This window comes from Triticum urartu, chromosome 1A (assembly GCF_056163025.1).
Source record: "Triticum urartu cultivar PI428250 chromosome 1A, HENAU_Tu73, whole genome shotgun sequence".
Taxonomy (NCBI): Eukaryota; Viridiplantae; Streptophyta; class Magnoliopsida; order Poales; family Poaceae; genus Triticum; species Triticum urartu.
The window spans coordinates 183,122,412-183,145,397 of NC_141873.1; the positions used below are offsets into that span (position 1 = coordinate 183,122,412).

Consider the following 22,986-nt stretch of genomic DNA (forward strand, 5'->3'; position numbering starts at 1 on the left):
CTAAGTCGTGCTCCGACATGTGGGAGATATAGCCGCATCGTGGGTGTTACAGAGATGCTCCACCAGGTTCTCCGGTGCTAACTCAAACTGCCGCGCATCGTCCTTCGAACAGCCAGGCCTCCCGTCCCCGAGCTGGCAGTCCCCTGTCCTCCGGTAGGCCTTCGTCTCCGGCCGTCAGCATGGCACACAGGGCGTTCACCACTGGCACCACAGGCCGTTCACCGTCAACACTCGTGGCCGTTCAACGACTCTCCTTTTCCACATACGTTTTCTGGATTTATTGAAACATGCAGAGGTAAGCAACGTCACAAGTTCAAAGAACATTGAGATTAACATACACTGCTCTGCTAATCCCTACACTGGTTACTTAGTACTAGTTGGGCTAATAAAGATGAGGCTACTGGTGGCAAATGTTTAGTCAATTGGAAACAAGTTTGCTTGCCCAAGAAGCTTGGAGGGCTTGGTATCCCCTGTCTAACCCAAAAAGTGAGGCATTGAGATGTAGATGGCTTTGGCTATCATGGATGGAACCTAGTCGACCATGGCACGGCTTGCCTTTACCAATCAACACCTCAGTTAGATCCCTCTTTGAGGCGTCGGTGCAGATTAACATTGGAAACGGCTCCAACACAAAATTCTGGACCGACCCTTGGCATCAAAGAGAGAGCTTTTCCAGGAGGTTCCCGGATCTTTACAACCAATGCATGATCAAAGCAATATCCGTTAGGTGTGCTCTTGCTGATGGAAAGTGGAAGAGGCACTTCAAGGGAAACTTAACTCAAGAGGCCATCGCGCAATTCATGAACCTTTGGAATGAGTTGCGGTCGATCCAACTCACTCAGGCTCAAGATGATTCACTAACTTGGAGATGGACAAACGATGGTCAGCTTTCCTCCAGCTCGGCGTACACTGCCACTCTTACTGCCAACATTAGGCCACCTTACGCGAAGCTGGCCTGGAGCTCGGATGCCCCTCCCAAATGTCAGTTCTTCGTCTGGCTGGCTGCTCAAGATCGATGTCTAACGGCGGATAACCTTGCTAAGCGAGGGTGGCCCCATAATCCGTTGTGTCTGCTATGTCTACAAGAGCCTGAAACTGTTGCCCACCTGCTTACTTCTTGCTCTTTTGCGAAGGAAGTTTGGCACCTGACACTCTGCAAGCTGAACATGACCCCGGCTATGGCGGCAGTACATGACGATTCCCTAGTTAGCTGGTGGCAGCGAACAAATGCTTCCATGGGAAAGGAAAGAGCGAAATCTTGGAGATCAATTTTGGCCCTGGTTTGGTGGAACTTCTGGAAAGAAAGAAATGATAGAACATTCAGAAATATTTCTTGTCACCCCACACAACTGTTTCTGAAGATTCAGGTCGAAGCAAAGGACTGGGTTGACGCTGGGCGTGAGCGTGCAATGGCTCTTGTAGAGCGCCCCCTAGAACCAGACTGATGTACTTCTGATGTATCTCTAACCCCAATCCTCCTTCTCTAATCTTGTGTTTGTAACTGTTTTTTTCTTCTATACACAATGAAAAGTAGTGGCCCTGCCTTTTCGTCAAAAAAAAAAACTTAGTACTAGTTCAATCATGGCCTGTACAAAAAAGAAAACATACACTAGGTGTCACAGTTCACTACGGATTTTATCATCAGTTCATGAATAATCACAGAAAAAAGATCAATGTGTGTTACTACCATGGGAGGCTCCCCTGCTGGATGCCGGCGCGGAAGGGGTATCCCCGCGGCCATAGACTTCTCTTCTCTCCTGCAATTCAAGGTTGATTTTCCTCTTAAACACTCACACAGAAAGAATAGAGCTACTCCGTACACATTGCGCACCGGCGTCAGAACATGTTATACTAATTAGTAAGTTGAGGAACTATGTTCTAAACTGAAGCTCAGACAAGGAGACGGGGATATATAGACAGAGTGATGTGCTGTTAGTTCAGAATAGTTCACGGGAAAAAGCAGATACTCGTCATGGGTTGTGAAGTACACAAAGTACATAATCTGCCTACCATGGTCTATGAAGGCGTTGCTCGCTGTCGGTGCTCGCTTGTTGTGATGAACAGGCCGAGCAACATGACTACACGAGAAGGGTCAGAATTAGCAAGAGCGGGGTATGGATGAGGAAGGAGCAGCAGTATCTTGACTGTTGTTGCTGCTGTTCCGTTTCCATCCCTCTCTCATGTTTGAACATGAGCTTCAGAATAGAGTAGCTAGACCTATCTGCCTTCCTTTACTGAATTTTGCTGGGAGCTAGTAGTACCTAAAAAGATGAAGCTGGCATCTCCATTTACCTAAACATGTATAGCACATGTGATGCTACAGAATTTTGTTGGGGCTGGATGAGACTTTTGCCGTACCCCTTGTATTTTTTTGTTGTAGTCATTCCACGTTTTTAAATCCTGTAAGGTTAGATATATCACCTAAAATAAGTTAAAAGTAAAAAAATGTGTAAGTTTAGTGCGTGTGCGGCTACAATTTTGAGCTTCTTGTCCAGTCATACTAGTACTTCAGTGTTGATTCCATGTTTTTTTGTAGTTAGTATTAAAGTGTCTACGATTCAATTTTGCAGGAATGAGTGAGTGCCTTCATCCAAGACACGAGCGACGATTCGGCCTTGGCATCACAAACTGGTTCAGTTCGATCTCGCATGAGTGGGAAGGTCCTCGATGGCGTGTCCGTCAGTTCCACCCTATGGTCGAAGGTGAGCGTACTCCTGGCCGCCTTCTCACCGACGGGCACGTTCCTCCAATTGGTTGTCTTGCTTCCTCCTACTTCTCTGCCAGCTAACATCAGCTTAATTCTTCTACTAGAAAAAAGGTGTGTGAATACAAGTGGATTGCAGTGATAAATTTGGGCTGGGATTTCTCTCTCTAATAGATCTTCTCTGACATGCGGCTGTTGCAGCCACACAAGCATCGGCACCCTTGATGGTGTACGGTTGCTGAATCCCTGTGTGTCGCCCCAACTAATGCTGCTTTCTGGCATTTAGACGTGGTGCTACTGCTGCTGATGCGCGCGTTGGCTCTTGCCACCAGTACTGCTGCTGCTGATGTGTGTCGCTATTGGTCCGCTGCTGCTGATGTGCGATCGCACACTCAGTTTAGTTCCATATTTTACTTTTCAGTTCGATAAATTATAAGAAGTAAAATAACTACTTGACTGTCCAGATTTGCAGCAGTGTAGTTTGCTCTGGTTGACCTTATGCTTGCAGCTGAGTGTACTTATTCTGATGCTCTGGTTGACCTTATGCTTGCAGCTGAGTTGGACTTCCTCCTATTCAAATGCTTGCAACTTTCAATTATGTTTTGTTCAAAAGCTACTTGATGTAAAGTAGTATATGTGCTAGCATATCAGTATAGCTTCCAAATAAAATGTGGTTCAAGTTCTCAAATTGTTTAGAAGAAGATAGGACAGGAAATCTTGAATGGAAAGCTCATATGAGTGTGAATGGTTTGAGTAAATTGGTAACTGGTAGAGATCATTCATGTTGATTACTTTTGAAAAGAATGATAGTCCACTAGAGAATTTGTTGAAGATTAGATAGGAGTGAAAAAACAAAAGGTTTAGAAAGTGATGCTAAAACTGAGACGTCAAATTTAACATTCTCTTATTTCTGTTCTATTACTTTCTTTTAGTTTTGGTGTTTGAATTTGTGGATATATGAGCAGGCCCCAATATTTATTTCTTCAATTCTCTTCTGCCGTCAGGTCGCAGCCTCTTCCTTCTGCAGGTCACCGCCTCCTGCTTCTGCAGGCCGTGCCCCATCCCCCATTCCCGGACAGGCCGTTCACCGCTGCACCACAGTCCGTTCATTGCCGACAGCCGAGGCCGTTCAACGACGCAACGACGAGGTCTGGCCTTCCCCCTTCCTCTTTACATGTAGCATATTCTACAAAATATGAGACGCTCTCAACTGAATAAAGAGTGTGTCATGCAAGTTCAGGTATTACTGTTGCAGGAGTTCAAAAATCTCAACAAACCAAGCTCAAACCAAATTTCAGGAATTGTTTCCTTCGTAAATTAGTTTCCTTTTGGTTAATTTGTTGTTCTGGACAGTATAGATGTACATTCTTGTGTAGTACATGTGTGTATTGTATATATTCGTTTCAAGTTCAAAAAAATATAATAAAAAAGTTCATAAAAGAACCCAGAACATCCGGTAATTCTGGAATTTGAGAGTTCGGGAAAAAATGATCCAAAATGAACATGGAGAGGGTTTTTATTTCAGAGAAGTTGCAGAACATAAGGAAAGAAAAAACATGTTCTCTATTATTGTTATTTTGTTGCCCTCATGGTGTTTACTGAAATGCCTACAACAACTTAACGTGTTTTCTTTTCATGTTTCTCTTTTGTTAAAATGAAGCTAAGGTGTTATACTATATTATGTACATCCGGGCATGATGCACAAAATAAAATATTATGAGATCCTTGGTTTACTTATAGGTAGGTCATCAGTTCAAACCTAACACAGGAACTCCTTGCTTGGCATGCGAGCTCTTGTTTTCGCAAGACTAGTACTGGTAAATGTTATTTCACTGTGTATTCTTTCCTCAGTCCATAGATGTTGTTACCTCTATTTTCTATCTGAAGTTCAGTTCTAGTGCGGTGATAGTAAATGTTTAATGTTCAATTTATTATGTTGAATAATATACCGCTGAACACCCTAGAAAGTTTTTGCTTGAGTGCTATTCAAAGTCAGTTATGTTTTCCTTTCATGCTGCACATGTAAACTGAAATCGGTTGAAAGGAGAATTTAGTATGTTTTGGAGAGCATAATTTCCCAAGTGGCAAATTTGATCTGCACCCGTAAGTACATGATTAAAATTTTAGGATATGTGTGGTCCCAGTAAGTACACCGAGTACTAATTAGCAAGTTTGATTGCTTCCGAAAACTCAAAATGCCAGCATGTACTGATGCATTCCAAAACTGTGTTGTGTTTTCAGGAAAAAAATTGTTGGATTTTTGGTGGCCAAGTATTATTGATATGGAGATGAATAACTATGTAGATGCGCTCCTGCTGTTTTTCTGGAAAAACAAGATGCCTTTGCATACTTCAAAGTTGATGCTTGCTCCCACCAGTCAGTTGCGCAAGTTCAGTGGGTGTCGTCGAGCATGTTCAGAAGTATGCCCTTTGTGCAAAAGTGTGATTTTTTGTCAGTATTTTGTATACTTCATTTGGCAGAGGTTTCATGTGATCTTGTGGAGCTTTATAGATTTACTGTCATTACACTTTTAAGGCCCTATAGTTCATCATATCATACATGTGTGGCCGTTCAGCATGTATTACAGGATCAGTTCTTAGAAAAGAAGAACACATACATAGTTTAGTCAAAAACAATGATCAGTTCGATAGTGCTCTCTCCTGCCTATTTTGGTTCATGTCCACAAATGGACAAAGAATTGTATGGAAAAAGTTCTATTATTATTGGCATATAAGTACAAAAACACGAGGTCCTACATTGGCTTTGGAAAAATGCTAAAAAAATACAGATATTCAAAAAGGTAAAAGTTCAAGTGGTAAAATAAGAGAAGTCCACAACATCATCGCAAAACAAAGTTGAGTTCAAAAAAAGAAAATAAACGCACAACATTTTCTTTTTGTAAAAAATATCATTTAGTTCAGCGATATAAACCATGCAAGTTTGGGACGCCGATACCGTAAACCGTTGAGAAGTTACGAGGAAAACCATACCGGAAAAACATGTGAAGTCTAGTCTATGAGAACACGTTCAATACAAACCCATACGAACATCCGTTCAATTTTTTTCGAAACCACTCAAAATTATTCTATGAAAAATACTGAGTACAAACACACATATAAATCAGTACGAGTACTCTGTTTTTCAGACGGGAAACAACATGATTCATCTTGCCGTATTCAAAATTACTCCTAAACGGTTGTGAATTTGAGAAAATGTTCAGCGTGACTAAGTTTGCATTTTCGATAGCTTTCCAACGGTATATTATTTGCCCCATTTCGACAAACTTTGAAAAAATCGTGTTTGAAATCAAATTTGACCGTATTTGAATTTGAGTTTAAACCGTAAGGAATTAGAAAAACATTCTACATGAAAAAGTTGCGCATTTTCCATCGCTTTCCAACGCCGTATAATTTGCGTCAATCCGACAAACCGTTTGCCAAAACAAGCGAAAATACGTTTCGCCTAGAATTTCACCATTTTTCAAATTACTTTTAAATCACATATAATTTTAAAAAACATTAGATATATGGAAGAAGCGGATTTTCACCAGCTTTCCAACGCCATCCCATTTGTTTGAAAATTATGTCCAAAATACGATTCACGTTTTCGGTTTTTGAAAAAATAGATTTTTCAAAAGTGCTCTTAAACCATAATTTTTTTGCAAAAATAATTTATATGATTATAATGTAGATGTCAAAAGTTTTCCAACGACATATTACACGCCCCGTTCGACAAAAAAATTGCAAAAAAAGTTGAACTAAAGAAGACGATTGTCAACGGAAAATGAAAGTATCAGTTCAACCACTCGAATTCATGAGTTTAACCACTCGAATTCATCAGTTCATATAATATTCATCAGTTCAACCACTCGAATATTTTGTCACGCGAAACAGAATAGCCCAAATAGGACTCCTCTTCTGTACTCCTGGGAGTATGTACTCCCACCCTCAATACATCTCATATACACATTAATTATACCTCTTTATTGTTCTCAATATACTTCATTTAATATTCTAAGATACCCCAATACGAATTTTGCTGAAAAAATATCATCTGTGACGTACTTTTTGTAATATACCTTTTTCACGTACAAACACATCAGTATATATCATCTGTGACTCACATGAATTTCTTCATAAAGCTTATTTTGGGGTATCTAATAATTACTAGTGAAATATTTTAAAAATAATATAGAGATATAAAAGATTTATCTATGTGGTATATGAGGAGCGGGAGTACGTACTCCCAGGAATACACAACCATTTTCCTATATATATATATATAGAGAGAGATTCTCTATCAAAATGTACCCGAGTCAGAACTATCAGAACCGTAGCTGCGTGCCTCAAGATTAGAACCTTTTGCTTCCGCCGATTATTTTCTCTCTCCTTTGCTGTATTATTTCACGCATTACTACTAACACACACCTGACACAGTTTGCGTAAGGTTCTGGTCATACTGTATACCTGGCCAAATGGGCTGGCACGGCCCGGCACGCGGCAATCGTGCATGGCACGGCACGATTATTAGCCGGGCCGTGCCGTGCCGGCCCATGGGCGGGAGCTTGCATCCCAGGCACGGCACGCAGCCTATCTGGGCCGGCACGCGGCACGCCCAGGGACGCCGGCCCGTTATCGCACGATGGGCCGCCTGGTGCATATTTACCTCGGCTGGGGCGTTTTTTCCCTCTGTACAGCAATTTTTTTTCCAAAAATTGTAGAAAAATGCAAAAAAATGTAGAGTATTATCTGGGATAAATCTAGAGTTTTATTAGCGCTTGCCTCATTAAAATCTTCCGTCCCAAAAAAGTAAAAGAGTACAAGCTATGCTCTAGAAATACTAAAAGATTAAAAAAATAGAAAGAAATATATTAGAGCACTACAAATGTACGCATGCACTACAAAATTATTGAACATGTTAGAGTACTAGGTATTTATATAGGACATATTTATTTATATATTTCAAAAAAAGTTAAACGGGTCGTGCCATGCCGGCCCACGTGCCCAGCCTCTAGGCCCATGCACGGCCCATGGCGTGCCGTGTGCCATGCCTGGCCCGTTTAGCCCAGGCCGTTCCTGCGTGCTACCGGGCCGGCCCAGTTAGCACGGCCCGTTTGGCCAGCTATATCATACTGGGCCTAACACTGCCATCTGACGTTGGCTGTGTCACGGGAGCCCCTCGTATTGTTCCTGCTTGTTTGGTTTTATCCACGATTCGGTACCAAGTGTCGCTGACACCCCGTTACAAACTCCGTTTGTTGAAACAAAAAATCGTATAACTCCGTCTATTGATGATCGCTCCGTTTTTCGCTCATTTAAATTGCACGCTGACGGTTCTCCCCCAAATGCAGGACGGTTCCTTCAAACGTGGCCATAAACTGCCAGAATGTGTTCGGTTTATACAGACAAGTTAATTCAACCAGGACGGGACCAAATTGATGAGAGAGAGATCAGGGAAGACGGCAACGAGGACTTCATCGATTCCATCCTCAAAGACTGGCGCTGGGGTCAGTGGCGGAGCCACAGGATGGACAGGATGGGCCGCGGCCCACCTTGGGATTTTGCGTCGGCCTGTGTATAGGATAGGATTGTTAATACACGGGCCAGGGGGAAAGAAGCCCAGCAAGGCAGAAAGAGCAGCCGAGGAGAAAGAAGGCTGAACGCACAGCACACGCAGCGCACCTACAGCGCACAACCCTTGTCTCTCTAGATTCCGATTCGCCCGCTGCTTCCTGCTTTCCCGTTGCGGCATCGCCTCGCTGGCCACCAGGAGGAACCGCCCTCACACACGTGGGCATTGGCCCTGCCTGCTCCGCGCGTCACCCGGCTGCCCTGACCTTGCTAGTGCTTGCCGGAGCCGGCGAGTCGCCCACGGGCCACGGCGCTCAGTCCACTCAGGCGCACAGAGAGGGAGAGAGAGGTACTGACCTCAAATCCCCCTTTTCTCGCAAAAAACATCCCCTTTGACCGATTTCAGTAAAGTTCTTGGTTATTCTGACTCTGAGAGGGAATGGAAAGAGAGATGCAATGTTTATATATTACATGGATGAATTATGTACTTTAGATGTAGATGAATTTGATTAGATGCAGCACATAAATAGGTGAACTAAAGAAATCATAACCATGTTATTGCAGAATTATTAAATGAAGAGGACCGGAAACATCTCTTCTGTTTTTGAGAGACATGCTAGGAAGATAGCTAGTACTCCCTCCGTTCCGAATTACTTGTCGCAGGTATGGATGTATCTAGATGTATTTTAGTTATAGATACATCCATTTCTGCGACGAGTAATTTGGAACGGAGGAAATATGAAGGAGTCGCGTGTGCAGAGGACTGCAGATGTGGCCGAAGAGCAAACTGAAGAATTTTGGGGTGGCCCACCCTGTTATCAAATGCTAGCTCCGCCACTGGCTGGGGTGAGGGGCGGGAGGTGGATCTACCACTGTAAGGTGGTGGAAATCCATTGGTGACCAAGGGCAGATCATCTTCTTGCGGCTGACGACGACGAGGCACTCAGTCGGCGTGGTGGGGCTCGTGGCAGGCCAGCTTGACTCCGCGAGGTAGCAGCTTCGGGCTCTGGCGACGGCGTGAGCTTCAGGAGGAGTTCGTAGTGAGGGAGGGGGTGACCTCTAGAAGATCGGGCAGGGGAGCTTGAGGAGGAGGACCTCGTGGTGAGGGATGGAGTGACTGGATAGGGTGGGGAGAGGGGGCGGAGATCGAAGATGAGGAGAGCTCCTGGTGGGGCCGGGACGGTTCTTAGGCGATAAAGTGAAAAAGGAGAGAGAGACGCAGGATGAGGCAGAGAGAAGGAAAAGGGGTGAGATGGAGGAGAGACAAAGGAAAGGAAGTGTTTGTACTTTTCTAGTCTGCTGAGAATCTCTCTCTGTCATCGTCTCCACGTGACTGCACTTGCCAAGAACCACATCTCGGAAACTCTTTGATTTTTGCTTGGCTTTCGACTCAGAGTGGGGATACATTCTTGAGCTGCTCCAACGGTTGGGCTTCCCTCCAAAATTTCGAGCTTGGATTGATGCGCTTCTATCCTCTTCTTCATCTCGGATAATGCTAAACGGGCTACCCGGCCCTCCTGTCAAGCATGGCCGTGGATTCAGGCAGGGGGGCCCATCTCTCCACTCCTCTTCGTCCTGGCAATTGACCCCTTGCATAAGATCCTAGACTTAGCGACGCGAAAAGGGCTCCTTCATAAGATCCGTGGTCGGGGTGTCATGGTGCGCACCTCCCTCTATGCGGATGATGCGGCGGTCTTTGTGGCCCCCATCAAGCGGGACATCGACAATCTTGCCTCTATTCTGAGAGGCTTTGGGGACATCACAGGCCTTTGTTCCAACTTTCAAAAAAGCTCGGTTGTGCCTATTCGCTGCAACCACCTTGACCTTGAGCAAATTCTTCAGAGCATGCCGGCAGCACGTGCCTCTTTTCCGGTCAAATACCTAGGACTACCACTCTCCATTTAGCAACTGAAGAAGGTGGATTTCCAATACCTTGAGGACAAAGCGGCCGGCAAATTGGTCACTTGGGAGGGCCAAAACATCACTACCATCGGTCATACGACACTTGTTAGGTCGGTCATTACCTCCCAAGCAGTATTCTCCATCACGCCCCTCATCGTGCCTCAGAGCTCTCTCCATAGCCTTAACAAAATTGAGAGAGCTTTCCTTTGGTCCGGCTCGGACAATGTAACGCCCTCGATGCGGCTATATCTCCCACGTGTCGAAGCACGACTTAGAGGCATAACCGCATTGAAAGCAATGTCGCAAGTGAGATAATCTTCACAACAACCCATGTAAATAAATAAAGGGGAAAGGTACATAGTTGGCTTACACTCGCCATGTCACACAAATACATAAATAACATTACATTCATCCAAATACACTCAAGGTCCGACTACAGAACCAAAATGAAGATAAACCCCAAATGCAACATAGTCCCCGATCGCCCCAGCTGGGCACCACTACTGATCATCTGGGAAAGACACGTAGTAACGACGAGAGTCTTTATCGAACTCCCACTTGAGCTCGGTCATATCATCTGGAACGGTATCATCGGTCCCTGCATCTGGTTTGGAAGTAATCTGTGAGCCACGGGGACTCAGCAATCCCGCACCCTCGCGATCAAGACTATTTAAGCTTATAGGTAAGGTAAAGGTATGATGTGGAGCTGTAGCAAGCGACTAGCATATATGGTGGCTAACATACGCAAATGAGAGCGAGAAGGGAAGGCAAAGCACGGTCGAACAACTATGATCAAGAAGTGATCCTATAACAACCTACGTCAAGCATTACTCCAACACTGTGTTCACTTCCTGAACTCCGCCGAGAAGAGACCATCACGGTTACACACGCGGTTGGTGCATTTTAATTAAGTTAAGTTTCAGGTTATCTACAACCGGACATTAACAAATTCCCATCTGCCCATAACCGCGGGCACGGCTTTCGAAAGTTCAAATCCCTGCAGGGGAGTCCCAACTTAGCCCATCACAAGCTCTCACAGTCAATGAAGGATATTCCTTCTCCCAAGACATTCCGATCAGACTCGGCATCCCGGTTACAAGACATCCTCGACAATGGTAAAACAAGTCCAGCAACACCGCCCGAATGTGCCGACAAATCCCGATAGGAGCTGCACATATCTCGTTCTCAGGGCACACTCAAATTGTCCAAACTTCCGGTAGGCCAGCCCAGAGTTGCCCCTGGTGGCCACCGGCGGCTGACAAGGTGGACCAACACTCAGAGGAGCACTGGCCCGGGGGGTTAAATAAAGATGACCCTTGGGCTCCGGAAACCCAAGGGAAAAAGAGGCTAGGTGGCAAATGGTAAGACCAAGGTTGGGCATTGCTGGAGGAGTTTTATTCAAGGCAAACTGTCAAGGGGTTCCCATTATAACCCAACCGTGTAAGGAACGCAAAATCTGGAAACATAACACCGATATGACGGAAACTAGGGCGGCAAGAGTGGAACAAAACACCAGGCATAAGGCCGAGCCTTCCACCCTTTACCAAGTATATAGGTGCATTAAGATAAACAAGATAATATGGTGATATCCCAACAATAAACAAGTTCCAACAAGGAACGATCTCCAATCCTCACCTGCAAGTAGCAACGCTATAAGAGGGACTGAGCAAAGTGGTAACATAGCCAAACAACGGTTTGCTAGGACAAGGTAGGTTAGAGGTTTGACATGGCAATTTTGGGAGGCGTGATAAGCAAGTGGTAGGTATCGTAGCATAGGCATAGCAAAAGAGCGAGCATCTAGCAAGCAAAGATAGAAGTGATTTGGAGGGTATGGTCATCTTGCTTGCAAAGTTCTTAGAGTTGCCTTGATCCTCGTAAGCGTACTCAACGGGCTCCTCGTTCACTTGCTCGTCTCCCAGCTCTACCCAAGCAAGAACAACAAGCACAAGGAACACAATCAACCACGTGCAATGCTCAAACAACATGATGCAAACATGGTATGATATGCGGGATGCGGTATGTGATGCATATGCATGATTTGGAAAGGAAAGATTGAACCTGGCCTCAACTTGTAAATCCAAGAGTGCCACTGGAAAGGTGAGGCGATTTCGGTTGAAATCGATATAAAGATTATCGGAATCGGATGCACGGTTTGGAAATGGCAAGCAAAACAAATATGGCACCGGTCTGCAATAAACAGCAAGTAGCCATCTAAATGCATCAAGATAAATATGCTACAGCACTCAAACATGGCAAACAAATACATGGCAAGGATCCACTCATGATGCTTGACAAAAGATGAACACTGAGCTACGGCTAATTCACTCATTAACAGATTCAAACAAGCATGGCAAAAAAGCAAAAGATTACTGGTTTCAGACTTAGTGAAATAACAAATCAGGAATTTATCACCAGGAAGCAATCTTTAGAGCATGATAACTATATGCTACAGGAGCATATCATGGCAAAGTAAGGCATGGCATGAAGCTACTCAAAGCATATAACAAAAGTCCCTTAGTGACCTTGAGTCAAAAGGGATCAGAAAATACAATTGCAAGCATGTGAACATAGCAAAAACATAAACAGATTCAGACTTAGTGAAAAACTGGAGCATGCAAAACAGATTAACAAGTAGACATGTTTACGAGCTCGATGCACTCACTACGAGGAATTGCATGGCAAACTAAGCATGCACTCATCAAGAAGACATGTAATAGAAGTTAGACATGGCAGGAACAACAACATAGCATGCACGGATCAATAGCAACACCCTCGGCAAAATCGATAAACATGTTAACAATCTGCCAGGAAAAATTTATAGCAAAAGTAGAGCTTGATTGACTCAAGCTATGATGCTCCATAATTGCAAACAAAGACATGGATAGATAGAGCACCACAATATTAACAAAACATCCTTACTGATCATCCTCAAAAGAGGCACGGATCACTAGGAAACAACATGAACATATGGCATAAAAATTATAGTAGGACAATGACTTAGTGAAATTTTAAGTCCCTGAAATCAACATCATTGAGTAAGCTACTTTGCATGCTGGTGCTAGTCACCACGAAGATCACAAAAATACAGGGCATACACCCCTGTAAAGATGGCATGATATTTAACAAAACACATGTAGAGCTCAGGATCATAGCATGCACACATTAATCATGACAAAAGACCATTTGCTGAAACAGATCTGAAATATTCCTCACATAGCCCTCTTCCAATAGCATTTCGGGCATCAAGATGAGATCAAATGAAAATTATGCAAAGAGATGAAATGATGTACTCGTCGAGACGAACATTTTGATATGCTACACGCACGAATCGGAGCTACAGATGCAGAGTTATGGCATGTCAAAGTATGCATAAAATTTAGGGTTAAGGACAAAAAAAGTCAACCCCGAGATGCTCAGATCTAGATCTGGCGTGGATTACGAGGTTCGCCGCCGTTCAACTGTTCGCCGGAGTTACTGTAGCTTGCCGAAGCGGGACTTGTCGGTCTTGGGGAGAGCTCGCCGGAGGGAGTCGAGGGCTCACCGGAGGACGGCGTGGGCGGTGACCGGCCTCGGGCGCAAGGGGCGCGGGCGCCGAGGTTGCCGGTGGCGAGGCACGTCGGCGGTGGCCGGCGAGGTCGATGGCAGCGCCGGACGCCGGAGGGTTGGAAGAAGGCGGCGCGGGCGCGCGGGGTCTCGGCCCGGGAGGCGACGCGCGAGGGCCCTCCCTGAGCCTCGCGGGCTGGCGGCGGAGGAGGGCCAGCGTGGGACAGGTGGCGGCCCCCGGTTGGCTGCGGGTGGCGGCGGCGGTTTCGTCCGGCCGGACCGGACGTGTCCGGCGCGGCGAGAGGGAGAGGAGCTAGGTTTAGGGTAGGGAAGACCCGAAAATTTCGGGGGAGACATAGTTTTATAGGTAGGAGGAGTTAGGAAGCTCCAAATGAGGTGCGGTTTACGGCCACGCGATTGTGATCGAATGCTCTAGATGATAGAGAGGGTTTAGGTGGGTTTTGGGTCAGTTTGGAGGGGTGTTGGGCTGCAACACACACGAGGCCTTTTCGGTCCCTCGGTTAACCGTTGGAGTATCAAACGAAGTCCAAATGGCACGAAACTTGACATGCGGTCTACCGGTAGTAAACCAAGGCCGCTTGGCAAGTATCGGTCCAATCCGAAAACGTTTAACGCCCACACATGAAAAGAGGTAGAAAGGGACACCGGAGGACATAGGAGCGACGGAATGCAAAACGGACAACGGGGAAAATGCTCGGATGCATGAGACGAACACGTATGCAAATGCAATGCACATGATGACATGATATGAGACGCATGACAAAGACAAAACACTCGGAGACAAAAACCCGACAACGATGAAATAAAATAACTTAGTGCCGGAAACGGCAAGAGTTGGAATACAAATAAGGTAAATTACATCCGGGGTGTTACAGACAAGACAACGGGAGCCAAATGTAAGGTCAACTGGAAGGTGGTTTGTAGACCAAAAGAATATGGTGGCCTCGGGGTGCTCGACACCGACAAGTTTGCACGTGCTTTGCAGCTCCGATGGCTATGGTATGAATGGACTGAGCCCCGCAGATTATGGGTTGGCCTTGGAAACCCGTGCACGGAGGAGGACCTCGAGTTTTTCTATGCCTCTACGACTATCACTGTAGGGGATGGCGCCAAAACATCTTTTTGGGGCTCCCCGTGGCTTCTTGGTCGCAAACCCAAGGATATCGCGTCACTCTTGTTTGCGGCCTCGAGAAGAAAGAATTGGAAGGTCCGTGAGGCCCTCGCGGGGAACGCTTGGATCTTCAAGATCAATCATGACATGGACACGGTTGTCTCCATCGCCCACATTAGGGAGTTCTTCACTCTTTGGATGCTCCTTAATGACGTCCACCTTCATGAGCAAACTGAAGACGTCATCGTTTGGAAGCATGCGAATGATTGGATCTACATGGCGGCCACTGCATACAAGGCTCAATTCCTAGGCATGACTCTCTCCCCCTTGGATCACATGATTTGGAAGGCATGGGCACCTCCAAAGGTTAAGTTTTTTTGCTTGGTTGGCGTTGCAAGATAGGATTTGAACCGCCGATCGCTTGGGGCGTCGAGGTTGGCCAAATTGTGGCCTTTGCAAGCTTTGCAATAGGGAGCAAGAATCGGGAGCCCACCTTTTCTTCAAGTGCCGCTACACGATTCGACTATGGAAGTCTCTTATTGAGAAGTTAGGTCTTGCGCACATGGATACATCCGAGTGGCTCATGAACGACTCCGTCTACCAGTGGTGGGACAAGAGAACCGACAACCGCAACCCTAACCAGCAAGCGATGGCATCCCTCACCATGCTCGTCTCGTGGACCATTTGGAATGAAAGAAATGCTCGGGTGTTCCGCCACAAAAGTGCACCACCGACCATCCTTCTCACCGCCATCGTCGATGAGGCCAAGCTTTGGATGGCCGCGGACGCAAAGAAATTAGGGAATATTTTTCTGGACGAGTAATTGTCATGCCGAAAGTGTGGGTGTGTTGTAATTCTCAAAACTCTATTCTCTCCTTATTTAATAGATGAAACAAATCTTATGCCTCCCTTTCGAAAGAAAAAATCCTTCACCCATGAACCACCCATCCCCATCCTCTGTGCAGCGTACTCACACGTCTAGGTGTAGCCTTTTTCCATGAGGTCGTACTGTTGCGATTAGTGACTTGTTTTTCTTGTCTCAAAAAAAAGTAACTTGTTTCTCAAAAACATTGCACTACGGTACCCCTTAACTTTAGAACTCGTGGCATGTAAAGTTTGACACGGTCCTTCCAAACATATGTACCCGATTTTTAATTTTTGAGAATTCTAGATACCTTTTGTTCAAAAAAAATTCAAAATTCGCTCACACTTTAATTTTTTAAGAGCAACTTCAATGGGGTGACCAATTTTATCCACCTGCGTCCGTTTGGATAAAAACATTTCTCAAAAGAAAAAATAGGTCTCACTTTCATCTACCAAAAAATGTTTCTCAATTTCATCTTCCAAAAAAATCAAAAAGTTTTTTGCCACGGCGGCGGTTTAGAACGTAGGCATGACGGTTCTTAAGACAATTGTGTGCATTAGACGTCGAAGATTGGGGTCATATTTTAGGAGGGTTTGGTATTTTCACTTTAGCTAACCATGGTCAATGGTTAGTGTTAAGAGTGGTGAGTCAGGATCTAAACACTGGTAATACAATTATTCGTACAAAAGAATATTCATTTTGGAGCTTATTACATCAAAAATTTCTAGTTGTTAAAAACACTTATTATATAAGTAAAAAACGACTCTCTCCACAGTTTAGAATAGTTGTTTGAAAAGTAGAGTATAGTGGGTTAAATCCACGGAAATTGACAATGGCTCCTAGGTGCATATGTATCCACTGTCTAAATACACATTTTGAAAAGTTGAAAAATTTCGAACAAAAATTCCTCGTATATATTCGGACATTTTATGTGCACAAAGTTTTCGGTGAAAAACGAGGTTTTTTGTGGCTTGTGTAAAAAAGACATTTTCTGATGCTTCATTACAACTATTCATTTTGCATTTTTTTTTATCTTTTTTATACAAGCCACAAAAAACATCGTTTTTCACCAAGACTTTGTGCATGCACACAGAATGTTCGGATATATCTGTGGGATTTTTGTTCCGAATTTCCAACTTTTCAAAATGTGTATTTAGACAATGGATGCATATGCACCTAGGAGTGAGAACACCGCGTCCGTTAAATCCAGCCTTATTGTTATCTCAACTAAGATCTGACTCCGACAAAAAAAAACCTGAGATCTCACTAGTTGAGTTGCATGTGTGTTCAACGTAACTAGCTACGCCTACACTTTTATACTCATACTCTCTCCGTCCGGAAATACTTATTATCAAAATGGATAAATGAGGATGTATCTAGATGTATTTTAGTTCTAGATACATCTCTTTTTATTCATTTTGATGACAAGTATTTTCGGACGGAGGGACTAAGCATCATACAGGTATAGGTAGCGTTCGATGGATGTTCATAACATTCCAGTTTGGTAGTAGCCCAGCCAAGGAATAATAAATTATGTATGTCCGTGTGCCGTTCAAAATAAGGCCAGCAGCAACATGTTTGTGTTCGCGTGCTCTCCGAGCCTGAAACACTGGTCAGCTATGCTTTTTTTTCGATTCAAGGGTACCCCGAGCCAGCCGAATGGTGTTCATCAGTGCTCGTGGATTCTTACAAAAGAGGAAAATGCAGTCTCAGCCTCTCTGACCGAGCGTTGCGCAGTGTGGCGTTCTCCCCCCCTCGTCGTCCGGTAGCAGGACCAGGGAATCATAGTTGCATTAAAAAATTCTGAACCCAGGCCCTGGCCATGGCACACAGTTAAATTTCTGAAACCAAGACTGAAACTATTAGCTGAAAATGTCGTTGATGAAATTTAATACCAATGGTTTGTGAAGTAGGAGTATCAGATAAGTTTTTATTCAGAGAACATATATGGGTACAACTAAATGCTTGTGCGTTGATTCAGATAACAATTTCTTCAATGTTTCACTTAAGTGCTTTAACATTGTCTTGTGTAGAAAAAAGTGAATCAGCCAAGAACCAAAAATGAGCTCAATATGTCCATCGCATATTAATTAGTCAACTCCCAGTAGAGTAAAACTCAGTGCAAAGGCACAAGAATCACACCTGATGGGAGGGGAAACAGCGGTTGTGGATTCGTTCACACCACACATGTTGACGCCTTGACGGCCTCCATGTAGCTAGATCTGATCTAGCGGGTTCGGCTCCTCTGCAGTTCTAGTGTTACTGCACATGTACTGTAGCAACAACATCAGCCGTCCCTGGCCAATCCAACGCCCATAAGAAACAGCTCGTTACCGTCAAGAAAAAAAGGAGAACGAACCAGCTCGCTGCTCGCCGCACACATACTGAACTCTTGGCCGGAGAGTGGAGAGATAGAGGTAGGGAGGAGCGAGCAGATGAACTCTCCGCCGCCAAGGATTAGTCTCTCCAGCCAAGCCTGCTACCTCCCCGGTCGATGGTGCGGCGGCAGGACTTCCATGCGCCGCGGCAATGTCCTGGCCTAACCAGGATTCGTGGCAGGATGCCGTCTGTTGGCCTCACCTGCCTACGTCGTCGACGAAACAGCTGAGCAGCCCTGCCGCACCCGCCTTCCCAGGCTGCGCCACCCGACGATGTTGACCTCGACGGACACCACCCGACGCCTTCGTCTTTCTCAGGCCAGGATGCCCGTTTCCTGCCTCGGCGGCCTCCCGCCGCATGACGGCCTCCCCAGGCTGCGCACCCGAACTGCCGTCGACCTTGCCGCGCCACCCGCTTCCTTCGCCCCGGCGACCTGGCCGCTCGCCGTCGGGGAGTTGCCGGCCCTGGCGCCGCCGTTGCCGCAGAAAGAATCTCCATTTAATAAAAACATAATTGAATCCGAAAAATGAGAGCCGTGAGATTGAAATGGACGGCGGATACCTGTTTCTACAGTACCCCTGCAGTTATAGCAGTACTGCAGAGGAGCCGAACCGATCTGAATCTGGTAGGAAAGGAAACAAATAAGGGGGGATTTTTTCAGCAAGCTGAACCCGAGTCTATCTGTGGGGAGAATTACTACATACCCGTCCACGCACAAGTATCATGCAGATAAAGGGAGGAGATCAGCTAGAGCGTGTAGCGGCCAGTGACGGAAAAGAATTCTATGAGACCAAATCTCACGTGAGACCCATCCTAATAGATGACACGTGGCATTCACAAATTACAAAGCATCTACCCTATCCCTACTTGAAATCAGGGGGGAAGGAAAGATTAGATGCTTTGGGATTTGTGAATGCCACGTGTCATCCATCAAAGCGAGTCTCACCTGCTAACCGTGAGACCTGGTCTTATATAATTTTTTTCCGCCAGCGACCATGAACGAGGTGAGGAAAAGGAATGGGAGCAGGGGAGTCCTCGCTCCAGCGCTTGCTCGATGGGCTCGTGAACCTCCTGCAGCTCGCCGTCGGCCTTGGCTCGGGCGACCAGAGGACGGAAAGAGACGAGCAGGTCGACGACATGGTGCTCGTGGCACTGCTGCTACTCCAGATCGGGGGAGTGGATGGGACATGAGGGGCAGAACAGCTGTGGACTGTGGTGGCAAGGAGGCAATTTTGACTATTTTGACCTGTGGACGAAATCAATTCACAAAATGAACTGCCCGTGAAACTATTTCACAGCACTGACCCTTTTGTGTAGCGCCCGCCACGCAGGCGCCACACCCTACGGTGCAACGCCTAGTTCGGGGGCGTTGCACCTCAGTCCACCGTGGCAGCCCCTGGGCCCGCACCCAGCAGTGCAGCGCCTCAGAGCTAGGCGCTGCACCGTAATGTGCAGCGCCCGCCCCGCAGGCGCTGCACTGTGACTTAGATGCCAGCCGCCCGCTGCCCCCCCACCCCACCCATTCGTTCCAGAGGAGTTACAGAACAGGCGGCCGGCGGCTTCCTCCTCTCCCCCTCTCAATCCCCTCTTAAAAAATCTTCAAATCTGACGATTTGGCACGTGGATTCCTTCACCAATCCATCCTAGAAGGTACTTTTCTCCGATCCCCTTCTTTCTATCCATAGAATGTATGCTATTTCGGAGATTTGAGGAACCCTTGTTTGAATCTTGTGTGTATTAGATTTAGGGAATTTTTGTTTGAATCTTGCATGTATTAGATTTGGGGAACCCTTGTTAGACTAGAATGTGGTTTGGATACATAGGTTGACATGTTATTTATATAGTTTGGATACATAGGTTGACATTTTATTTATATGGAAAAGATATTTGTATTGAATCTTGCATGAGGTAGGCTTAGTTTAGTTTATTGAAATTACATTTGTATTGGCAAGAATGGTTTGGATACATATGCTTTGTATTTTGCATCTAGTAGGCGTACTTTAGTTTATTTGTATTGAAAAGATAATCGTGTTGACAAGAAAGCTTTCTTTCAAAATTGTTAGGATGGTTTGGCTTCTCGATGATCACTGGGACAAACAATACCGGTCGTACGCTATGGCGGTGGAGCAGCGGGTAATAATGAAAGTGGCCTGTTTTATGAATTTCGTATTTATTTCAAACACAAATGCCCCATATGTAATGTTATGAATTGTTTGTTTGTAGGCGCTTGCACCTTTGAAGCTTCGTTCTCACGGGGTCACCCTTGGGTGGATGCGCTATGATGAGCGATATACACCGTATGTAAGGGAGACAGGACTTCTCCCTTTCATTCATATGGTCAGACGGTCGACGCCACCCAACAATGCTCCAGCACTCACCGCGCTTATTGATCATTGGCGGCCGGAGACACATAGTTTCCATCTACGGACCGGGGAGATGACAGTGACGCTCCAGGATATTGCTATGATCACCGGTTTTCCTATCGATGGGAATCCTCTATGTATGAGCACCGACTCCGATGGGTGGCGCGCGCAGATGCATGCCCTTATCAGTATGGTTCCTCCGGAGCCTCCGGAACCAGCAGCAGAAAACAAGAAGAAGGAAAGAGTCGCAGCCGGTGCTACTTTCACGTGGATTACTGAGCACTTTGGTACTTGCCCACCGGAAGCTGATGAGGACACGGTCAAGATATATGCTCGTGTCTACATGTGGTATGTGATATCCAGGACTATGTTTGCTGATGGCACAGGCAAGAATGCTCCATGGATGTGGCTGAAGGCGTTGACCGTCTTCGATAGCAAATGGAGTTGGGGTTCGGCGACACTGGCTTACTTGTATAGACAGGTATGAAGTTGTTTCTTTTTCACTTCATTGCTACATTATGAATGCGATCTTGCTCTTAATGGAACCATGTTCTCTTTTATGTGCAGTTGGACGAAGCCTGTTGTAGGTCATCTGGAGGTATTGGTGGTTGTTTGCTCGCACTTTCCATATGGAGCTGGGAGCGTTTGCCGGTTGGACGTCCGAAGAAGGTGAAGTACGATGATTGGGACGACAAAGGCGACCTACTACGGCTACCCACTTGGGCTTACAAGTGGGATGTGATAAATGAGATGACAGATGATCCCTCGGTCATGTACAAGTTGTACCAGAGTGAGCTTGACGCGATCACGCCTGAGCAGGTGAATTGACATGGCATAAGTGATTATGATGCTTCTATTGCAACTCGATATCAATTTTGCATTCTATCCCATTTTGCAGGTGATATGGGAGCCGTATGGAACAGGAGATAGTTTTGGTGACCCTTTAGAGTTCAGGCTGAATCCGATGTGCACTAGGGATAGGGGTCTCTGGCGTATGCGGTGCCCACTCATATGCAACTGGGCGGTTGAGCTTCACCTCCCACATCGAGTGCGCCGTCAGTTTGGTTTGTTCCAGGCACATCCGCCGGAGTGGGAGGACACGGACAAGTTGCTACACGTGTAAGATATAATTAACCTTGAGTACTTAGCAGCTTCTCGGCGGTTTCAATGCTACTAATATTATGTTTCTAACTTGCAGGTTCGATAGGAAAAGGCAGCGGAAGATTAAGGATTGGGCCAAGCATCACAGAAAGTATGTCGTACAGTTTGCGCTTAGTGTGGAGCAAGCTAGGGCTGGAAAAGGAGTCCAGCTTCGTGAGCACTGCCCTGTAGCGTTCAACAACTATCTCACATGGTTTCTTGCAAGTACCCGTGTGGAGGTATGCAAGCCGGCGTATGCTGAGGAGATTTTGGAAGAACCCACTGTTTTTGATGAGGTAGCCCAACACCAGTACAACGCATTAGTCAGGAAAGGCAACTCAGTGATCCCTTCAGCTCCAATGATGAACTTTGTGGTATTTTCCCTCTTTGCTTTTCATTCACACTATTCACATCTTCGCTTGCCTAACACGTTAATACCATTTCTGTTCATAGCGTGCCCAGATCAAGAAAGCAGCTGATGAGACCGAGACTATTCTTGAAACAACCCCGGCTGGCAAAAGCGATGGAGAAGGTGCACTTCGAGCATTCATCAAGGTTCACATCTCCTTCAAACTAGCACTTAACATGTGTTGCTACGTTCGATGTCTCATTCACTTGTACATGTTGCAGTGCCAGGGCCAAAAGTTAAGGCGGCTATCAAACCTTTTTGGTTGTCGTGACCCCGAGTATGTATCACCAGAACGGTCTAGGTCGGCGACACCATCAGATCCCGCTTCGGGCCAGAGCCATGGTGATCATTTGGAGGATGAGGATGTGGGTGTGGTCACCCAAGAGGTATGGCATGAGCATATATATCCAATTGTTGATGCATTGCTAACCTCACACACGGTCTTTCCATATCTTTTGTTGATGCATAGGTTGCTGATGATGATATGACCTTGGGGGCGTACCAGGTTAGGTCTGCATACATACTAAAGCCTAGAAAGGGAATCAACAAGTACACACCTGAAGACTTCACTGAAAGAGGCAAAAGGACGATCGGCACCTCGCGGATGGCGGCTTTGGATGACTATTTGGATGACAATGTCGATGACGTGGAGGAACCGGAGCCGGAGCGGGAGCGTGTTCCTCTTCCTAGGAAGGTCAAGAAGTTAGCCAGCAAGAGGGGGGGAGCAGCCAAAAAGCGCTCAAGGAACTAGCTCTTCTTAGGAACCAGCCATAGTCCTTTATTTGTGGTAGCTCTATGTTGAACTTGATCCTCTTTGTATGTCTTAGTTATGTTGAACTTGGAGTTGACGTCTTAGCAATGTTAAACTTGGTCCTCTATGTTGCACTTGTTGTCTTAATAATGTTGAACTTGATCTTCATTAGCTTCACCATTAAAGCCCTCATCTTGATCATTCACATTGGTAGTCTCGACATGTTTG

The 22,986-nt window shown here is 45.7% G+C and overlaps 1 protein-coding gene across 1 annotated transcript; it reads left to right on the top strand.

The window, feature by feature from the left end:
• The first annotated feature begins 8,327 nt into the window (after positions 1 to 8,327).
• LOC125535164 (serine/threonine-protein phosphatase 7 long form homolog) lies at positions 8,328 to 22,910 on the top strand. The gene is made up of 9 exons (XM_087529570.1): positions 8,328 to 8,623; positions 20,159 to 20,228; positions 20,319 to 20,939; positions 21,026 to 21,277; positions 21,357 to 21,577; positions 21,657 to 21,972; positions 22,052 to 22,153; positions 22,229 to 22,393; positions 22,477 to 22,910. Exons 2-9 carry the CDS (start codon positions 20,160 to 20,162, stop codon positions 22,756 to 22,758), a joined length of 2,028 nt encoding a protein of 675 aa, XP_087385696.1. The 5' UTR covers positions 8,328 to 8,623; position 20,159; the 3' UTR covers positions 22,759 to 22,910.
• Positions 22,911 to 22,986: the final 76 nt, after the last annotated feature.